This window comes from Nansenia antarctica, assembly GCF_963989245.1.
Source record: "Nansenia antarctica genome assembly, chromosome: 1".
NCBI lineage: Eukaryota > Metazoa > Chordata > Actinopteri > Argentiniformes > Microstomatidae > Nansenia > Nansenia antarctica.
In genome coordinates, this window is record NC_137674.1 from 102,182,813 (window position 1) to 102,203,230 (window position 20,418).

General features: G+C 43.0%; 1 protein-coding gene across 1 annotated transcript in view; it reads left to right on the forward strand.

Annotated features, from left to right (window-relative positions):
* The window catches only part of bicc1a (BicC family RNA binding protein 1a), a gene marked incomplete at both ends in the record, with an annotated part of 56,908 nt that extends 50,105 nt beyond the window's left edge, over positions 1 to 6,803 (forward strand). The window contains 7 exons of the mRNA XM_080549297.1: positions 1,474 to 1,633; positions 1,773 to 1,812; positions 1,937 to 2,091; positions 2,810 to 2,972; positions 4,155 to 4,318; positions 5,132 to 5,231; positions 6,676 to 6,803. Coding sequence (XP_080405423.1) covers positions 1,474 to 1,633; positions 1,773 to 1,812; positions 1,937 to 2,091; positions 2,810 to 2,972; positions 4,155 to 4,318; positions 5,132 to 5,231; positions 6,676 to 6,803 — 910 coding nt within the window. The remainder of the gene's footprint in view (positions 1 to 1,473; positions 1,634 to 1,772; positions 1,813 to 1,936; positions 2,092 to 2,809; positions 2,973 to 4,154; positions 4,319 to 5,131; positions 5,232 to 6,675) is intronic.
* Between the last annotated feature and the right edge of the window lie 13,615 nt (positions 6,804 to 20,418).

A 20,418-nucleotide genomic window follows, 5' to 3' on the forward strand; every position in this document is an offset into this window, starting at 1 on the left:
GCCTTGGCACAGAGGGCTTCTTGGTGGATGATGAGTGTACAGGGTTTTTCCTGGCTCAAAATGGGGCGGAGGTGGTACCAGTGGTGTTTGACATCGGGGGGGACCCATGAAGCAGAGCTGTCTGGGGGTCCTTAAACATCAAACACTTAATTTCTTGCATTCTGGTGAATTGATATGCACCAATTTGTGCCCTTTCTGCATCAATTTATGGTGGAAATGTCATTATTTATGTAAAGGAAAACACAATATTCAGGCACCAAGATGACCATTCAAAATATAATGCAATATAATGCAATATAAGGCTCTCAGGCATTCTGTACTTTCAAATATTCTCCTTGAGCAGTCAACATCAACTATCAGCTATTTCGCTAGCGAAAACGAAAGCTAACTTATTTGCGAAACAGCCACCACGTCGGCGCAATGCCGCAATTGCAGTTAGAAATGACAGAATAATTATATTTTTAGAATTTGTTTTGGGCCAATTAAAAACGGACCATGGGCCGCAGTTGGCCCGCGGGCCGTAGTTTGGACACCCCTGATCTAGAGTATGTCTGTCTAGAACCTAACTACAACCCCAACCCACCAACCATCTCCAGTATGTTTGTCTGGAACCTAACTACAACCCCAACCCAACCAACCATCTACAGTATGTTTGTCTAGAACCTAACTACAACCCCGACCCAACCAACCATCTACAGTATGTTTGTCTAGAACCTAACTACAACCCCAACCCAACCAACCATCTACAGTATGTTTGTCTAGAACCTAACTACAACCCCGACCCAACCAACCATCTAGAGTATGTTTGTCTAGAACCTAACTACAACCCCGACCCAACCAACCATCTAGAGTATGTTTGTCTAGAACCTAACTACAACCCCGACCCAACCAACCATCTACAGTATGTTTGTCTGGAACCTAACTACAACCCCGACCCAACCAACCATCTACAGTATGTTTGTCTAGAACCTACAACCTAAACCCAACCAACTAATCTAGAACCTGTCTGAAAGTAGAGTATCTTGGGCACTGGAAATGGGCTTAAAGGAGTACTTTACTCAGAAATAATGTTCAAGTATTATTTCTCATTATTCCAGTCTTCACGGAAAACATAATTATATTTTGGAATCATGCTTATGGTGGACTGATGAGAAGGAAAAAATAATCATTGGAGTGTTGTTCTCCTTTACAAGGTACTATTTGAAAACACAGGAGAGGACAATCATCCATGCCTTGATGTGCCACGCTGTCTGTTTTTAACATATGCGGTTGTCCCCGTCCCCCTCTCTCTCCGCTTCCCCCTCTCCCTCTCTCTCCCCTTCCCCCTCTCCCTCTCCCTCTCTCTCCCCTTCCCCCTCTCCCTCTCCCTCTCCCTCTATCTCCCCTTCCCTCTCCCTCTCCCTCTCTCTACCCTTCCCCCTCTCCTCTTCCTCTATCTCCCCTTCCCCCTCTCTCCCGCCCTCTCCCCCCCAGCTCAGACTGTCTCCTATCGGACCCAGAGTCCAGCTCGTCAGACGGCCCTGTGACAGACAAGAGGGCCCCCGGGAGCGAGCGGGCGGCAGAGCGGGCCGCCCAGCAGAGTGAGAGGGAGAGGATCCTCCTGTCACCTGACTCCTCCTTCGCCAACATGCAGGTAGTCGTGCATGTGCCTTTGAAATCCCGGACCGTTTCACGTCTCTTTTGGTAGACCACTTCCCCTCTCTCTCTCTTTTACTGATAGTTGTTAAAAAACTCAAAACTGACACTCTCCTTTTCTTCCATTCCTCCTTCAGGCATTTGACTATGAACAGAAGAAGCTTTTAGCTACTAAAGGTAAAGAGTTGACCTTTCAGAGAACTTCTACTGCTGCTTAGCTGTAGGACATTGTGTTGCAACTGTTCTCAAATCTTAATTCTGACCATTCAATGTGTGTGTGTGTGTGTGTGTGTGTCTTTAGCCATGTTGAAGAAGCCTGTTGTGACGGAGGTGCGGACCCCCACCAACACGTGGAGTGGTCTGGGCTTCTCTAAGTCCATGCCGGCAGAGACCATCAAGGAGCTACGCAGGGCCAACCACGTCCCCTACAAACCCACCATGAGCACCACCTACGAGGTAGATACCCCAGCAAGCCCGGCCCCGTAAAACCATGTTCTCACGGAACTTGACGGGTTCTAAGACTATATTGTATAACATAACCTTGTAAAAGTATGATGATAACAGTACATATGAAAGGTAAATACCATAACAATTATTTTAGTAGCCCGGGCATTTATTTGCTTTAACCACAAAGCGTATTGGAGACATGCGGTTATTTTGCTTCCCTGGCCGCTTGTGCCAAACTGCTGCTCGAACCCACAATATGACAGAGCTGAATAAGTCATAACCTACTGAGAACACATATCCACTGACATGATGAGCCTACGATAAATCTGTCAAACACAGAATGGTCTTTGATCGATGGTCGTTATTATCGTTTCCATACAAGACCGCCACAAATGAGCTGTCAAGACTGTTGAAAATCCTGGTAATGTCGCAACAGCGAGCTCAAATGCATCGCTGTAATCATCCGCTCGTATCAACAGAGAATCCATACCGTGGAATGAATAATTCGTTTTGACGTGGCATTTATTATTAGACACTTATTATTTGCATCAATGTCACTAGTGGCACGGCTATGGTCGGAGGTAGGCGTTTACTGGTAGCTACTCACATTCTCACAACAACAACCCTGACTGAGACTGAACATTTCTCTATCTCTTATCTCTCTCTGATGACCACCCCCTCTTCCCTCCCACCTCCCCCCCTCTCCCCTCCCCCCGTCTCCCCCCAGGGCTCTCCACTGTCCCTGTCGCGCTCCGGAAGCAGAGAGGGTATAGGGAACGGCAGCGACTCAGACAACTGGAGAGATCGGATCGGGATGGCCAACGGCCTTCCCATCTGCTCAGAATTCCCCACCCCGCTCAGCAGTCCCAAGAGGAAACAGAACAAATCCGGTGAGCTGAGACCCAACCACCACCTCACCTTCACTTTATTCTGTGAGTCAGTACGACTTGAAGAGTTACTGAATAAATGATGAAGGTTAGAGAGGGCTACAGGACCATATTCCGCCTCTCTCTCCTAATCAAAAAGTTCACTTCCCTCGGCCGAGAGAAATGAGACAGATAACCTTGAGCCTTGAAGATAGTCTGGTTAATTAAGACGTGTGTGTGCATGTGTGTGCGTCTGTGAAGATAATGTGGTTAATTAAGACTGTGTGTGTGTGTGTGTGTGTGTGTGTGTGTGTGTGTGTGTGTGTGTGTGTCTGTGTGTGTGTGTGTCTGTGTGTGTGTGGGTAGGGGAATATGATGTGTTTAATTAAGACATTCTGAGTGTGTGTAGGAGGAGATCAGTGTATTGGTGTTGCATCAAGCGCCTACGCACCTGTCCTCAGCTAATATCAAAAGAGCTTTTGGTCTCTTCCTCCTCATCTACCTCACATCCAATCTTAACTGTTCTTAACATCAAAGTGAATAATGATGAACACTACCGGTTTGGCTGCAGAGTAGTAGCATGAGTATCTCTCATCCAATTAATCCTTAACCATCTCATGGTAAATCTAATGTGATTTATAGAGCACATCTCATACACGGAGGCAACACAATGTGCTTTACAGGAAGGTGAATAAAAACAATGAAAAGATAACGAGACAAAACATAAGAGGATATTACATTAATGTATGACAGTAAGACATTAATGTATGACAGTAAGACATTAATGTATGACAGTAAGACATTAATGTATGACAGTATGACATTCATGTATGACAGTAAGACATTAATGGGAGTCTAAAATAGTAAAAGCAGAGAACGAGAACTCTAGATTCTCTAGAGACTAATGCATGGTACTCTAGAGACTAATATAGACTAAAGCATGGTAAAAAGAGCTCAAAGGTTAATGCTAAAAAGGTATGTTTTAAGGTATGTTTATTATCCTTCCATCTACAGGCTGAGCTCTAAGTATGTTGGTTTATGTCATGTTGGTTTATGTCATGTTGGTTTATGCCATGTTAACACGGTAAATAATATTTGGTGGAAACAAAGATGACAGCTTCATCAATGGAACTCTCCTGGGTGTGACTATTAATAATTATTTCCACCCTCCCGGTCTTTTCCGAACTGTCTGGGTTTGATTGACAGCTGCGGAGCACTATCTCAGCGGCACCGGCTACATGGACTGCATCTCCTCGGTTACCGGGAGCAACGGCTGCAGCCTGGGCTCGTCACTGAAAGGGTCGGACCTCCCGGAGCTCTTCAGCACGCTGGGTCTGGGGAAGTACACGGACGTGTTCCAACAGCAGGAGGTAGGCTACATACTGGGCCAGAACCGGGGACATGGGGCTGGCACTTAGCATGTTAGCGTGTTAGCATTTGGCCCCTGACCTGAGCATAGAGTATTTTGTCCTGCTATGACTAGTGGATAGATAATTCACTTACTTAGTCAGATGCATTGATTGTAAGTCGCTTTGGAATAAGGCGTCTGCTAAATGGCAAAAATGTTGCATTTGATTTACCCAAGGTTGTGTTAATCCTGGCGTGTTGTTAATGGACTGACTTATATAGCGCCTTATTCCAAAGCGCTTTACAACGGCCTCTCGTTCACCCATTCACACACACATTCACACACCAATGGCGGCAAGCTACCATGAAAGGCGCCGGCCTGCTGATTGGGAGCAATATGGGGTTCAGTGTCTTGCCCAAGGCCATTTCGACATGTGGCCAGCCGGGGTTCGAACTGCCGATCTGCCGACCTTACAATCGTTAGACGCTGGCTCTACCTCCTGCGCCACAGCCGCCCTTGTAATCATGGAGATGCTACCTTAAGCATGGGTTAGCTAGTCACAATTTAAGGTAGGGTTTACTAGCCTCTCAGGCTCATTTCACTTGATGTCAGACAGAGATCACAGGTTACTGTGATGGGGGAGGATAGTGGAGGTGGAAATCGGAGGACGGCCTCATTGTAATGCATGGAATGGAATGGAATGAGGAATGGGATCAAACACACAAGTCCACCAGCCTCCACTGGCTTCATGTCCCAAAAGTAAACAGTGAATGGACTTCTTGTTCATGAATACTATGTAATGTGCAATAGCATGATTGAGATGTTGCTCTTCCAGATTGATCTTCAGACCTTCCTCACCCTGACGGACCAGGACCTGAAGGAGCTCGGTATCACCACGTTTGGAGCTCGGCGGAAAATGCTGCTCGCCATCTCAGGTGGGAATGTCTCGTGTGTGTGTGTGTGTGTGTGTGTGTGCGTGTGTGTGTGTGTGTGTGTGTGTGTGTGTGTGTGCGTGTGCGTGTGCGCGTGCGCTCCACACTCATGTCACTGGAACTGAACTGAGCTGGCACGCATGCGCACACGCGCGCACACACGCTCAATTCAGTTCCAGTGACATGAGTGTGTGTCTGCCCAGTTCCCGTGCTCTCTCCCTCCTCAGCCATGTGGGAGATCAAGCTGATCCTGCTCCTGTCAAAAGTGTCTACGGGGAGGTTGTTGGGTACTGCCAAAACTCTCCTGATGGAGGCGTCTACGTCAAACTGGCTTTTATGCTTTTCATTAAGCTTATGTTATGTCTAGCTTTGCCACATGCCTGAATGACAGACAGTCTGACAGTCCTATTGATGAACATCAATTACAATCTATCTCTAATGACATCCATTGGTTTTGATGCTCAGAAGTGCAGTTTTGAGGTTATCAATGCCCCCATCACTCTGTTGTGACTGAAACTGATCCTTGGTTGTCGATACAGGAGAAGAGCACTGGGTAATACTGTTGCTGTTAGTCCTCCAGCAGGGGAGGATGGTGGAGCTAGAAAGCAGAGGACAGGCTCGTTCTAATGCATGTATCGGAATGAGGAGTGGTATCAAACACGCATGCACTGGTTGGGTCGTGTCATTCGAGTGAATGAGTGAATGAATGCTACAGTAGCTATGTGTGTGTTCTGTCTGGGAGGGAGAGGGCTGAAGGATAAGAGGGAGAGGGAGAGGGGGGAAGGTTAGGAGGGAGAGGGAAAGGAAGCCTGTCTGTGTTCTGGTTAGGAGGGAGCGGGAGGAAGAGGGGAGAGGGCTAAAGACAAACGTTAGTTCCACTGCTATGCTCCTGAGCCAAGCACAGTTCAACTTGAATCATGTCTGAAGGACTCCCAGGGCTGAAGAACAGGAACGTGCCTTCCACCTCTCTAAAAAGAAAGAGAGAGAGTACCAGTCAAGACTACACCAGATCATTCAGCTCTACTTCCTGTATTTCTGCCAGTATAAAGAGCATCATGAGTATCATGAGACTTGGAGTTGTCCGTCTCATGGCTTTCATATCATATTCAAGGTTTATGCTGGCAGGCATGGTGATATGCAAATGTCATATGAATAATTCAAATTTGCTGGACCATTTTATTGACATGTTTTCATTGGTCTCCTTTTTTTTGCGTTGGCTAATTGAGGCACTTTTTCTTGTCATTGTTGATCAAGTTTGAGTGAAGCAAAACATCTCACTTTCAGGTCATATTTCCCTCAACTTGGTTTCTTAGCATTGCAGTTCCAGTAGAGTCAGTGTTGGATGGAGTCATTATGGAATCATTGTTTCCTTTATGGAAAACAACGTTTGTTACATGCGTTTTTTTTCCTTGTTATTGAGATATTCCGTTATTTTTGTGTTTTACAGAACTGAACAAGAACAGGAGGAAACTGTTTGAACCGCCCATAAGGTCCTCCTTCCTGGAAGGGGGCGCTAGCGGGCGTCTCTCTCGTCAGTTCCACCCTGACATGGCCAGTGTCAGTGGCCGGTGGTAGGGCTCCAGACCCCCCCAGGACCTGGCATGATGGAGAACCAGCCCCAAGTGCCTGGTCCCGGACCTCTGTCGCCCAGTCTTCAGCCTCCCTGGGTCTCAGATGTCCAGCCTACAGCTTATGCTGAACAAAGACTCTTGTTCAGCTCTTTGCCATGTCAAAAAAGCCATAGTTCAACCAGAAGTGCCAAAAAAACGAGATACGAGAGATATCTCAGGGGATGAGAAATATCTCAGTGGTATAGAATGTCCACTGTTCACTCCACATGAGTGATACGCCAAGATACGTCTGTGGAGTATCTACTGATGAAGGCTACATGTATTAGCCATGAAGGAAAGGTACCATCCATGAGCTGTCCATTTGTTGTTGAAAGGAACAGGCAGAACGATTAGTACAAACAATTACATTGATACCATATGCGTTCATGGTATGCTGTTGTATCAATGATGTGCACTTTAACAATGCTAGACCTTTTGCCTGTGAAAGCCTTCAAATTCTTCAAATTGGAATTCCTGTGCATTTTTTGTATCTACTTCAAGCACAGATGTGTATTTGTACCAAACCCAATGTAAGCACTTAGGGAAATTTGGTTAGTTAATTGTTAAGTTCAATGTGACAAAGTGACATCATCAACTAAAGACAGAAACGTGAGGAATGACCTTTGAACCCTCAGTGTTTTGGTTGACGGGACATTCCACAAAGGTCAGTGTTCTATCCACCAGCAACGGCTGCAGTATGTCATTTGCAGGCTATTTAGAAAAATATATATTATTTTGTATTCACATTATGATTATTTTGTATCTTTTTGTATGGGGCCGGGAGGATTAGGGTTGGGGGGGCGGGGGGTTAAATGGTAATCAGTGTACATGTATTTTCTGTGTATTCATTCTATGATTTGTAATTAGTTCATTAATTTGATTCGTTCGTTTTTTGCCCCGTGATCTGTGGAGACGTGTGGCTGTGCCATGGGGAAGCAGCAGAGAGAGGAACAGTCTGTCCAGACCAGCGACCCTCTCTCTCTCTCTGAATCCATCAGATGGCATCTTTCTGTCATTGTCTGTCTTTGTCATTATGTTTCCCTCTAGTCATGTCCATTGTCTTTTTCAGTTGGGCTTTCCGGGGTCGCCTCTCTACAAGTTCCTCCTCTATCTATGCCAATCAGTGGAGGCTGGTGGAGGTAGAAAACCAGAGGACAGGCTCACGGAACACGTGCTTGATACCATTCCTCATTCCATTCCAGGCATTACATTAAACCCGTCCTCTGATTTCTACCTCCACCAGCCTCTCCCCTGATACAAGTCCACACACCAGTATTCTCAGACTGTGTACTTTCTATCCTCCCATTTACTATGACTGTAATTAAAAGTCAGGACAGAGCTTAAGTTAAAAGTCAACATTGCCGTAATGTTAGAATGCCCACATTTCTTTCACTTTTTTTCTCAGCAGGGAATCATTACTAATATTTCTATTATTATTTTATAATGTAATTATCTGAGCTGTACTGACACTCCTCCTACTTCAGAGGTACTATATGACAGCTTCTAGCCAAGACATCATCCTCTCTATTTTTAATTTTTTTCATTATTATTAAGAGTTCTACTCTTTGAAGTACAGTAGCCTACCAAACATGTTAAGAAGGCCAATGTTAGCTTGAACAAAAGTTCAACAGAAATATACCATTTTCAACAAACATTTGTGCAATCAGAAATCCGGAGATCTTGTAAAGCTATGTTTGATAAAGTAACAGGATTATGTGTGCACTGGTGCTTATCATCAAAGGATGATATGAAGTTCATGCTCTTTCGTAGTGTAAACAACGTCATACCAATCTTGTTAACTTTGGCTGACTGAGATGATTTTTCTATTTCAGTGGGGTGCAAAAATGTGGCCACCCCTAGTCAAAAATGCCTTTTACAATTAATATCTAAGTGAAAAGAAGCTAACCTAACCTCTAAATGGTACAAAGTTAAACATGACACATTTCATCACATTTTAAAGCAAGATTCATTTTAATTTTTTAAAGATTTTACAGTTTCAAAATATCATTGAGGAAAAAGGCCTTGTGCAAAAGTTTGATAACCCTGTCAGCTTGTACTTTGTAACTCCTCCTCGGGCAACTATAACAGCTTGCAAATGCTTCCTGTAGTCAGCTAAGAGTCTTTCAATTCTTGTTTTGGGAATTTTCCCCCATTCTTCCTGGCAGAACAACTCTAGCTCAGAAATATTCTTCGGCCTTCTTGCATGCACAGCATGTTTGAGATCTCTCCACAGATTTTCAATAATATTCAAGTCTGGGGACTGTGATGGCCATTCCAAAACCTTCATCCGTCTTTCCTGGAGGTACTTCATGGTTGGTTTTGAGGTATGCTTCGGGTCATTGTCTTGCTGGAATACCCAACCTCTCTTCAACTTCAATTTCTGGACTGACCTTCGAACATTAGCCTCTAGAATGTCTTGATATTTGGCGGAATCTATTCTTCCTACCACCCGCACAATATTGCCTGTGCCCCCAGCTGCTACACAATCCCAAAGCATAATGGATCCACCTCCATGCTTAACAGTTGGCACAGTGTTCTTCACTACAAATGCTTCATCCTTTTTTCTCCACACATACCTTCTTTGGTTGTGGCCAGAAAGTAACATTTTGGTTTCGTCAGTCCAAAGCACATGCCTCAGGTTTCTCAAGGTTTTCTTTTGTGTACTTTAGACACTTCATTTTTTGTTGAGGTTGTAGGAAAGGCTTCTTTCTGGCAACTCTGCCATGTAGGTCTTTGTTGTTTACGGTACGCTGTATTGTTGTCCTGTGATCAACTAGACCGGTGTCTGCTATTCTTTTTTACAGTGATGTGTGGGCTCTTCTGAGCGTTTCTCACCAGATCTCGGGCCATTCTATCAGAAATGTTTCTTGGTCTTCCAGATTCCTTGACTTCAATTGTTCCATTTATTTTCCATTTTCTGATGATGTTTCTGACAGTGGAAATGGGTAGTTTGAAACGTTGCGAGAGTTTTTTGTAGCCTTGATGGTGGAAGTGAACTATCTTGATTCTGACATCCTTGGACAACTGTGTAGAGGAACCCATGGTTTTTAAAACCAGACACAACAGCCACCGCAGTCGGATACTTTAGAAGGCATGGAGTTACTTCAGAATATATAGTTCAACCCTGGAATTATATTCACCTGACTCATTGAAGCCCTAATGAGTAAATCACCTTGGTCTGGGCCTTAAATAATCCAAAAGGGTTCCCAAACTTTTGCACAGGGCCCTTTTCCTTTTTTATCATTTAAAAACTGAAAACTGAAAATAAAAAGAAACCTTGCTTTAAAATGTGCAGAAAGGTGTCATGTTTAACTTTGCAGCATTTAGTGTTCAGGTTTGCTTTCAATCACTTGGAGATTAATTGTAACAGACATTTAAACCAGGAGTGCCCAAATTTTTGCACCCCACTATACTGCTTAAAATGTAACCGTAGATTATGTATCCAACTCTTTGTGCGTTCGTTGTGGAGAAGCCAAAGTGTGAGACCGGAGACAGTTCAACTAATGTAAAAAAAAAAAAAGAAAGACAAAAAATAATACATCTTCGGTACAGAGCGTTTACGAGAAACACTATTGCCAAAACGGTACTTAACTTGTACTTCCTCCACTTGACAAAATATACAGAGGAACATCATTGACAGTAAAAGTGATGGACTAGTCTGTAAGCACGCACAGAAAGTCTGTTGTTTTGTTTTTTTGTGCAAGTTTTCTCTTTTGTGTCCCTTTCTCCTTGTGTTTCGCTAAACCACTTTCGTCCTATCTGATATGAGCCAGTCTCTACATGGTTGTCCAGTTCTATCACTCCCATGTCTTGACATGGCTGCTGTTGTAAACCAGAAGTATCATTTGTCTTTGGAAAAAAAGAGATGGTGTCTGTCATGTGAATGTTGTTAAAAATGTTTAAATAATTCTCATGTTATCTGATTTGACGAAGTAGTTGCAGTCAAAGTTTACCCTCTTATGCAATTATATCTTTAATTTTTTGTTTATTTTGTTTTTATTTCCAAAAGGGATATCTGAAGGGTTCTACTTTGTACTGTCACATCAAATGGTACAACATTTATAATGAATGTAAACCACTAAGGAATTGATGTATTGTCTATCTCTTGTACGATGTTCAATCTTGTGCAGTCATGCTTGTGTTAGGTTCATTACCTTTGGCCATAGCTCCATGCTGTGGCGTGTGTTGTTCGGATTGTTGAGCAGGACGTTGTTTAAGCTCTGGTATTCCATCTGTAAATATAGTACAGATACAAGTTGCTTTGGAGTTGTCAAATGAGCAAAACAAAAGTTCATTCAAACATTTGAAGTGTTATTACAGAGGTAATAAATGTATGCAGACCATGTGTACTATGTGTTTGTCCACACAGCACACAGTTTTAAAGATATTTTACTATAGATGCGTGTTTTGAAGTTCAGTCACTGAAAGATACTACCATATCTACAGCAGTCACACACATTTAGTTTCACGCCTACAGTTATTCTGAAGTGGAAAAGGTACACATGCAACATGTGGAAATGTATTCCCTAATAAACATCAGACGGTTATGGACCTGATAAAGCAGGCAGTAGGCCTACATAATACTGATCACATGACCTAGTGACACAAGTTAACATGAAGTTATACCTGACTCTAAGTTGAAGACAAGATTCACATTATGCTTTTGTCGTGCAGGAGTTGCAAGGAATCGTGAAGTTTACTGTACTTTGCCATTACTTTCAGTCAGATGACTGTCTACGCGTAACTGTACGGTACTTCCGGTGTCTGGTGACTATCCACACTAACAAATAATATTCAAGTAAATATATGTGAAACTCGTGACCAGGTTATGTTGTGCTGTTTTAGTAAAACTGTTAGCGCACAATATGGGGAAAATGAGAGTAATGACAATAGCGTATCAACACAATTTCACCATAGTCTTAGGGTGATGCACTGCAGGCTTAAATCAAAACTCAGAGAATGCATGATCGTTGTGTCCTTATACCATCCCAGTAAGCAATGACATCAGAGACCAGCATGAAACTTTTGGCGAACCGTGTATGATACATTACAGATCAGACAACACTGGCATTGTGTCAGCTACATGAAAATTAAGTCAGAGGTTTGGCACAGGACAAAATGACTGTCTGCCTCTACATCTGTCTACAATTCCACCCACTATGCAGAAGTGGGGTAACTGGGTAACCCTAGCTGATGAGAACTTGCGTGAGACTCTCATAATCTGGAATATAAATCAAGCTCGTGTGAGATTGTTGCCAAAGAACACATGTCCACTAATCCCCAGAGGCAGTCTAATCCCAGAGAACGAATCCTCCCAGATTGACAAGAGACTTCCGGAGAGAATGCAGGGAGGGTACCAGAAAACATACAAACACTAACCAAACTAACCCTTAACCCTAACCAAACTAAGAAGACTCATCCTAAACCCTAACCAAAGTAACTGTAATCCTTAACCCATGCCAGCGTCGCCACCCAACCCATGACCAGTGGAATAACGTTCTCAGAAAGGATTCAGTCACTAGTGTTATTGTTCCACTCCTATTTTGTGTGTGTGTGTGTGTGTGTGTGTCTGTCTATCTCTTCCACTCTCTTCCCTCAGGGACCCAGGATGATTGAGAGCAAAAGTAATCCTGCCCCAATGTGCAATAGAACTGATTCAGACCCTGATCAAGACTGCATCACCCACGTCATCTCAGGTTGCACACTGCCACAGTTTCATAGCTGTGTTTCTGACTGTAATTCCTGACCTTTATCCATTGTCTCCGTCCACACTGTCAGATGAGGGACTAGTCACATAGGAATGATGCCACCTGGCGGAAGACAATAGGCCTTTAACTCTTCACTGCCTATTTACAATCTCTGTTACTCACTCACTCACTCTCTCTCTCTCTCTCTTTCTTTCTTTCTCTCTCTCTCTCTCTCTCTCTCTCTCTCTCTCTCTCTCTCTCTCTCTCTCTCTCTCTCTCTCTCTCTCTCTGTTGCTTACTCACTTTTTCTTTCACACACTCCAAGAAACATCACAAGAATGTGCTTGAGAGAAGATAGAAAATGCATTCTATTCCAAACTGTCTTTTATTTATTTTTTACAATAAGTCTTGCTAAACATTTGTTAGTGCTTATAATCTCCTCTAGGGGGCAGCACTACAGCAGCATATTGAACTCCCCTGCATGGTGTTTGAATTTTCAATTTCCCTTACAGATACTGTAGTGGTAATAAGAATAACCGTTCCTTAAAGGCTTATGAATATCAATCGTCTCTAAGCCCCTTTTATCAACTGTCTTACCCACAGCAGATATGTGTAGATATCTGTAGAAATCTTTTCATCCAATGATTTGGCTCTTCCTTCTTCACAACAGAAACAGGTGGCCTCTCACAACTGTCTGCATGACGCACAGCAGGCGATGGATTCACTCAGTATCTCATGCTAGAACATGACTAACCTACATAGAGGAGAGCCTCGTAGGAGCAGGGAGGGCAGAACGCCTGCATGTTTTGTTTTTTTTGTTTTTTTTTCTGAGTGGGGCAGTCCCACTCATATTTTCATTGTATTGACAGATACAGTAGAGATTTAGACAAGAAGGATGGGTGAGAGAGAGAGGATGGATGACATGCAGGATCTGTCCACGGCCGGAATCGAACCGGGGACCCTGCGGTTACATGGTCAACGCTTAACCCCTGAACGCCTGCATGTTTATGTAACACTATAATAAGCCTACCGTAGGGGAGGCTGGTGGAGGTAGACATCGGAGGACGGGCCCGTTGTAATGCCTGGAATGGTGTGTGTTTCTGATACCATTCCTCAATCCATTTACATTTATATTTTTGGCATTTAGCAGACGCCTTTATCCAAAGCGACTTAGAACAAAATACATTTTACGGAAAAAGTAATCTATGCTCAGGCCTGGGGCCATTGTCAGTCATCGTGCTAGAAGAGGACAAGACTGGGAGGGTTAGAGTTGGGCTCTCTACCTCCTACTGTTGAAACACATGTCTCAAGTGTGTAATATGTGTTTATAGATGTCACACACTGCTACTGTAAACACACTGACTGAGAGAACATACACACACACACACACACACACACAGTACTTTCCCAATGCTGTTACATTTCATGTGGCTTCCTAAGGCATGTGGCTGTGTGAGAGAGTGGGTGAGTATAACATCGGTTATGATTCCCAGGCCAAATAGATGAGCACAATCTAGCAGCACAGTTTCTCAAAGAGGACCAGGAAGATGGATCAATTACTCTGGTCTAAATCAACCACTGGTCCTGGTCTTGTTCTGCTCTCTCCATATCCACCTTATTGATCTCTCTGATCAATCCATTCCATTCATTACTGTTGTGAATTTAGCGATGTGAGACAAAGGAATAATGTCCATGACACAGTCAATACCATTCAACAACTTTTTATTGAATCAGAGCATCTAACCATTCTTGCAGAATGGTGAGTCCAGTACCATCAAAACAGGCTAGGCACAGACTGACCGCTTTGTCTGGACTGCATTCTTATATATACTTAAGAGCACATAAATTCTATATGTCATTGTCGTATGCCAGATGGTTTCGTACAATGTAAGCGAGTGTATTTGTGTCTTTAAACTGTGGTTGGTGGTCCAGTGGTCTAGCACCACAGTCTACAGTGCACACATACTGTATGCCCATGTTGGCATGGGTTCAAATCCGGCCCATGCCCTGTCTCCCTTCTTCTCCTTACTTTCTGTCTGTCATCACTATACCTGTCCAATAAAATGAAAAAATATGAGTGGGACTGCCCCACTCAGAAAAAGTACAGCATTTCAATTAACATTCTCTTTCTTTTGAATAGACTGTGATTCAAATAGTATTTGCCTCCATCCCTGGTCTACAGACGGCTAGGAAGAGGTTTCATGTGTGAGTCGTACAATAATTAATTAATTTTAATAATAATTTTGCCATTTAGCAGACGCTTTTATCCAAAGCGACTTACAATTACGAATTACAGGGACATTCCCCCTGGAGTAACTGAGGGCTAAGTGCCTTACCCAAGGGCACACTAGTAGTGGTGTGGCTTCAGGCGGGATTTTGAACTCACAACCTTCCGATCACAAGTCCAACTCACTACCACTAGACCACCACTACCCCTATCGTACACTCCTGTATACTTCCACTTCCACTCATTCCGCTTTATTACACATAACTTTATTTACATATGGACTTTAATGTTTAGATTTTTTTGTCTGGATTGATTGTGTTAATAGTCTGGTGCATTTGAATAGGCTGAATTGGAAATACATTTACTGGACAAAATGTTAATATGGACAAAATGTCAATACTTATTTCCCCCACTGGATAATATATATATAGTCATATACTGTACATACAGCAGCTTCACACAAGATTTATGGGTCTTTTATTACACATTAACCAAGCATTCACTGGAGCAGCTCTGACCTCATGATCTAAAGGACCGCCAAGGAGCCTCCTCTGGTGGACCTGCCTTCCCCACACTGCACTCTTTGCAGTTTTATTTGTACTGCACCTTGCTTTTAGTGTATTTTTCTATTTGATCAGTTTTCTTTCATCTGTATTTAATCTCTTTTATCTTGTTTTTCTCTTTATATTTTATCTGTTAAGCACTTTCGGCGGCTCTTGTCGTTGTACATTTTGTGGTACATAAATAAACGTTACTACGTTACTTACTCTGCACCACAGAAAAGGTGCGAATGCCAGAGACTTGTTACCCCATATTGGCCTAAATAGAGTCATATGCTATACAGTGCGTTTACGTTCTGTAGTACTTATTGCAAGTGTTTCTCTTTTTTTCCCCCTTCCTTCTCCTACTTACTTTTATGTAATCTTTTGGAGTTCTTAGAGCAGATAATCTGATTTGTCCCTGGGATTATGTAGTCGGAGCATCATAAACACACTTGGCTTCACAGAAACTCTGACATTACTGACATTACGCAACTCTTTCAACGCCAAATGACACACTTCTTCTTTTCTTTAAATCTATCCATAGCTGTGGTTTAAAAGTTCAAAGAAAAGGTCAGAACTGTGCAGTAGTCTGAGGGGTCAGTCATAGTTGTGTTTCATTAGCAAGACCATGGACCTAAATTAATGAGCGGCTGTCTTTTTATTTTATTTTTTTATTTTTTTCATTTCCTTTCCATGATTAGTGAATCATGTCGCTGTGATATCTCTAAGGAATAAGGAGAAGCACATTCAAATTCATCTTGATTAGATTTCCATTCAGAGCAGTGAGAGTATGACAACGGCTGCTTTGATGAGCTCTGGCCCCCTCTCACTTACTGTACATGACCATCCATCAAACAGCACAGGCTGAGTTCACTGCAATTATAGATTCATTCTCTCTCTCTCTCTCTCTCTCTCTCTCTCTCTCTCTCTCTCTCACACACACACACACACACACACTCACACTGTATGCTTTATTATTTAATTTTTTTAACTGATGCGTTTTATCCATGGTAAGTCTCACTCGACTTTCTCTACATAGGTTTCTCTCCTCTCTCCATATCTCCACTCCTTTTTAACCCAGTATCCCTTTCCATCTCTCTTCCTCTCTTTTCTCTCCTCTCTCCTTGTTTTTTCATCCACCATCTCTCTCCTCTCTCCATCTGTCACATGAGCTCTGTGCTCCAAGTGCAGCAGAGTGAGCAATTTAGCGAAACACTCAGGGCACAACATGACACACACACACACACACACACACACACACACTTAATCACATTCACCCTGAGCTGTATGTCTAGTGTATGCATGTATGTGTTTAGTAAGTGCCATGGCGATGAGAAGAGAGGAGGAGGAGGAGAGCGAGGGGGGAGGGGAGGGGAAGGGAAGGGAAGGGAAGGGAAGGGATGAACGAGAATGCATGGACAGCAGATCAGTGTGGAAGGGAGACCATGACTGGCATATACCCCCTCTTCCCGACCCGAGGCAATGGCTGACGCTAACGCAGGGTGACTCCACCTAGGGGTGAGGACGGGTAGTGGGAGGGTGAGGAGGAGGGCTACAGAATCACCCATCCTCTTCTTCCTCCCCTGAACCAGAGCAGCACAGCCAACAGAGAGAGACAGGCTAAGGGAGGGAGGGGGAGGGATACAGATACACAGAGAGAGACAGACTGAGGGAAGGAGGGAGGGAGGGAAGGAAGGAGGGAGGGATGAAGACAGATACACAGAGAGAGACAGACTGAGGGAGGGAGGGAGGGAGGGACGAAGGGAGGGATGAAGACAGATACACAGAGAGAGTTGAGGGAGCGAGGAAGACGGATCCAGAGAAAGAGGCTGAGGGAGGGACACAGAGAGAGAGGAAATAAGTGTATTGTAGTGGGGAAAAAAACAACAACCGCTGATTGTACTAAAAATGCCCAGGCGGAAATATGTTGCACAAGAGAGCTGTAAACAAACACTGTCACTGTTGCTAGGTTACAATTTAAACGATCGCCGGCTCTCATGCAATTTTGTATGAATTGTTAGCCTAGCTCAGAGAAAAATGGACACAAAATGGACACATTCTTGTCAGTGTCTAAAAGAAAGGCAGACGCCCCTCAAGTGTTTCAGGTAAAGCCACAAAGTCGAAGATAAGGAAATATGGTCGATACATGGCATGTCTCTCCTTAGGGTTCACTTCTACCGAGTGACCAGTGTATGTAGGCTACTGTGTCTCAAAACTCTTGCAGCTGACAGCATGAAGGCCTACTGTAAGCTGAGCTGCAGGGAATATCAGTAAATTCTGTAGGCTTTTTTCAATTCATGATTTCCACAAGGAGAATATGAATGTGTAAGATAGGAATATGGTGTTATTTGTTATGTTACTTTATGTTATATTATGTTATTGTGTTCATTTTCTCTCCACAATGTAACTATTTGTGTTGTTATATATAAGATATGTAATATTTGTATTATGGAGAGAAAATGCCAGTTTGTACAACTATGCAACAAATAAAATTAATAATACATAGCCTATGACTAAGAAAGATGGGGACGGTTGTTTAGGGGGGGGGGGGCTGAATTATTTTAAATTACTGAAAGGCCTGATTGAAAAAGTTTGGGAACCACAGCCATAGTTAATTACGTTGAAAATTAAAAAAAAAACAATTATACTGAAAACAATCTCTTTGAAACAGCTGCTGTCTTAATCTTTATAAATCGGTGCTAAGCACTTCACTCCGTTAATCAAAGTACTGCAATTAGACAACAGGGGGTCATTGCCAATTCTGTCAGGTCTCCACAATTACCCTGGTACCACACTGTGGGAACATTCTGCTCAGACACAGAGAGAGAGAAGACAGCTCACCAGGGAGGGAGGCTCCATTGAGTGTTTCCAGGATGTGTCTAGAACACAGCCTCAAGTTTTGAGGGTATTTCTCTAGGCTAACTCAGCAACCATCTTGCCTGTTGTAAGCATACAAGGGGAGGCTTGTGAAGGTAGAAATCAGAAGACAGGCTCATTATAATGCATGGAATGGAATGAGGAATTCCTCAAGAGCCTGTCCTCTGATTTCTACCTTCACCAGCCTCCCATGAAGCATACTGCTCAAACATGTGTGTGTGTGTGTGTGTGTGTGTGCTGTACACAGAACATGTACAGTGTATTGTACATACACACCAACGTCTAACTGCTCACATTAATCATATCCAGTTACCGGTATATAATGAATAACCATTTGTTTATTATAATTAAAACTGGAGGTTTATTTTACTAATTATACACTATTGCATTTGCTCACAGGAAAGTAGCTCTACTCTAGTTCTACTTTAGTAGCTCTTTACTCAGAGCAAGCAATAAACATGATGACCTTCAAACTTAATGAGGTTTCTTTTCAGCCGGGAGGTACATATACTAAAAGGGAGCACTAGACTCACCCAATCACAGGGTGGAATATTGTTAGAATCCATTGGCCATTGGTCCTTTAAACACTTTTTTCTATTACATCTTAGAACTGAAAATGTATATTCTGATAATTCAGATTGGGATTGGGATTTGGTTATCAAGATTCAATGTTGTTTAGCATATTAAAAATGTAAAGTACTGATCAGGTTCATCTTGATCCCACTGGAAGGGAAGATTCATGGTGGATTTAGAAGGTGAAAAGGCACTATAAACAAGAAATTGCAATGACACTTAAATACAGGTTAGTAGTATTTGATGTAGTGTGAGATGTATAACTTTCAAAGCACCTATTCAAAGCACAACAAACTGGATTCTGTGATCTTGATCTATCTGATATCTGATAATTCCGAAATAATAACTCAAAGTGAGAAAGATCAATCGGATCTGGATAGCAAAAAAAAGGATCAAAAGCTTGTAATATCGATATGTTTAACTCAGCACAAAATACCCCCAATTAATCCTCAAAATGACTGCACATGACTTATGCAGACAAACTGTTTGTCCTCCAAATACATCAAAACGTTTTAACATAATAATAATAATAATAATAATAATAATAATAATATCTTGGTTTTATATAGCGCCTTTCACAGAACCCAAGGACGCTTTACAGATTTTACAGAAAAAAGTCAGACAGATAGGCCTATAGGCTACAGAAAACACAGAGACAGCGACAGAGACAAAACTAAACTAGGGGCCGAAGGCCTTGGTGAACAGATGGATTTTGGGGGCTGATTTGAAGGTGTCCAGGGTAGGGGCATTGCGAATCACTGTGGGGAGAGAGTTCCAAAGGGTGGGTGCTGCCACACTGAAGGCTCTGTCCCCGAAGGTTCGTATAGGTTGGTGCAGGGGGTGGAAAGCAGACCCATGTCTGAGGACTGCAGGTTCTGGGATGGGGTTTGTTGGCAGAGAAGGTCAGTTAGGTACAGGGGGGCGCAGGCATGGAGGATTTTGTATATAATGCGGCTCCTTGGGTGCCACAACCATGCTTTCATATTTTTTCCTAAATGATCAGTTGTAATGATACTCACTGGTTTGACATTTTTATTTATTTATTTTCACAGAAGAGAACAGGGGTCTTATTGGCACAGCCAGGCTCTGGTATAGATGAGGCGCACTGGGCCGTCGGCATTGCGGTCCTCTGACAGATATCACAACGCCTGGAAGTGTTTTGCCTGAGCTAACTGCATTATAATGACCTGCTATATAATATAATATAACCGCATATTATGACCTAGCATTAATCGGTATAGGCCACGTAGGCCTAACCATTTTCTGCGTGCAGTGTGACTGCAATGTAGTCGGATTGTAACCCCACCAAAACGCTTTCTTCACCTGAACATCCAGTAACGTTCAATACAACCATGCAGTGACACCGCGTCACTAAAATGCTGTGTGTGGCCCCTGAATGAGCTCTCGTAATGGAGGCTCCATGAATGGGTCACACAATGAATGGGTATTTGAATGAGTCGATTACAGCCACTAAATTGGAACAAAACGAATCCAATTTAATTCGCATATCCATTAATATGTATGGCCTAATCCATTGCAGTCATGATTCACAAGAAAGGAATGAACGTTCATTGTGCGTGTTGTCCATGACGCCATGTTTAGATATTAGTAGTCTATGCACTTGACGTTGTGACCTGGATCTGTTATGGCCGGCTCGGTGGGGGTCGTGACTGG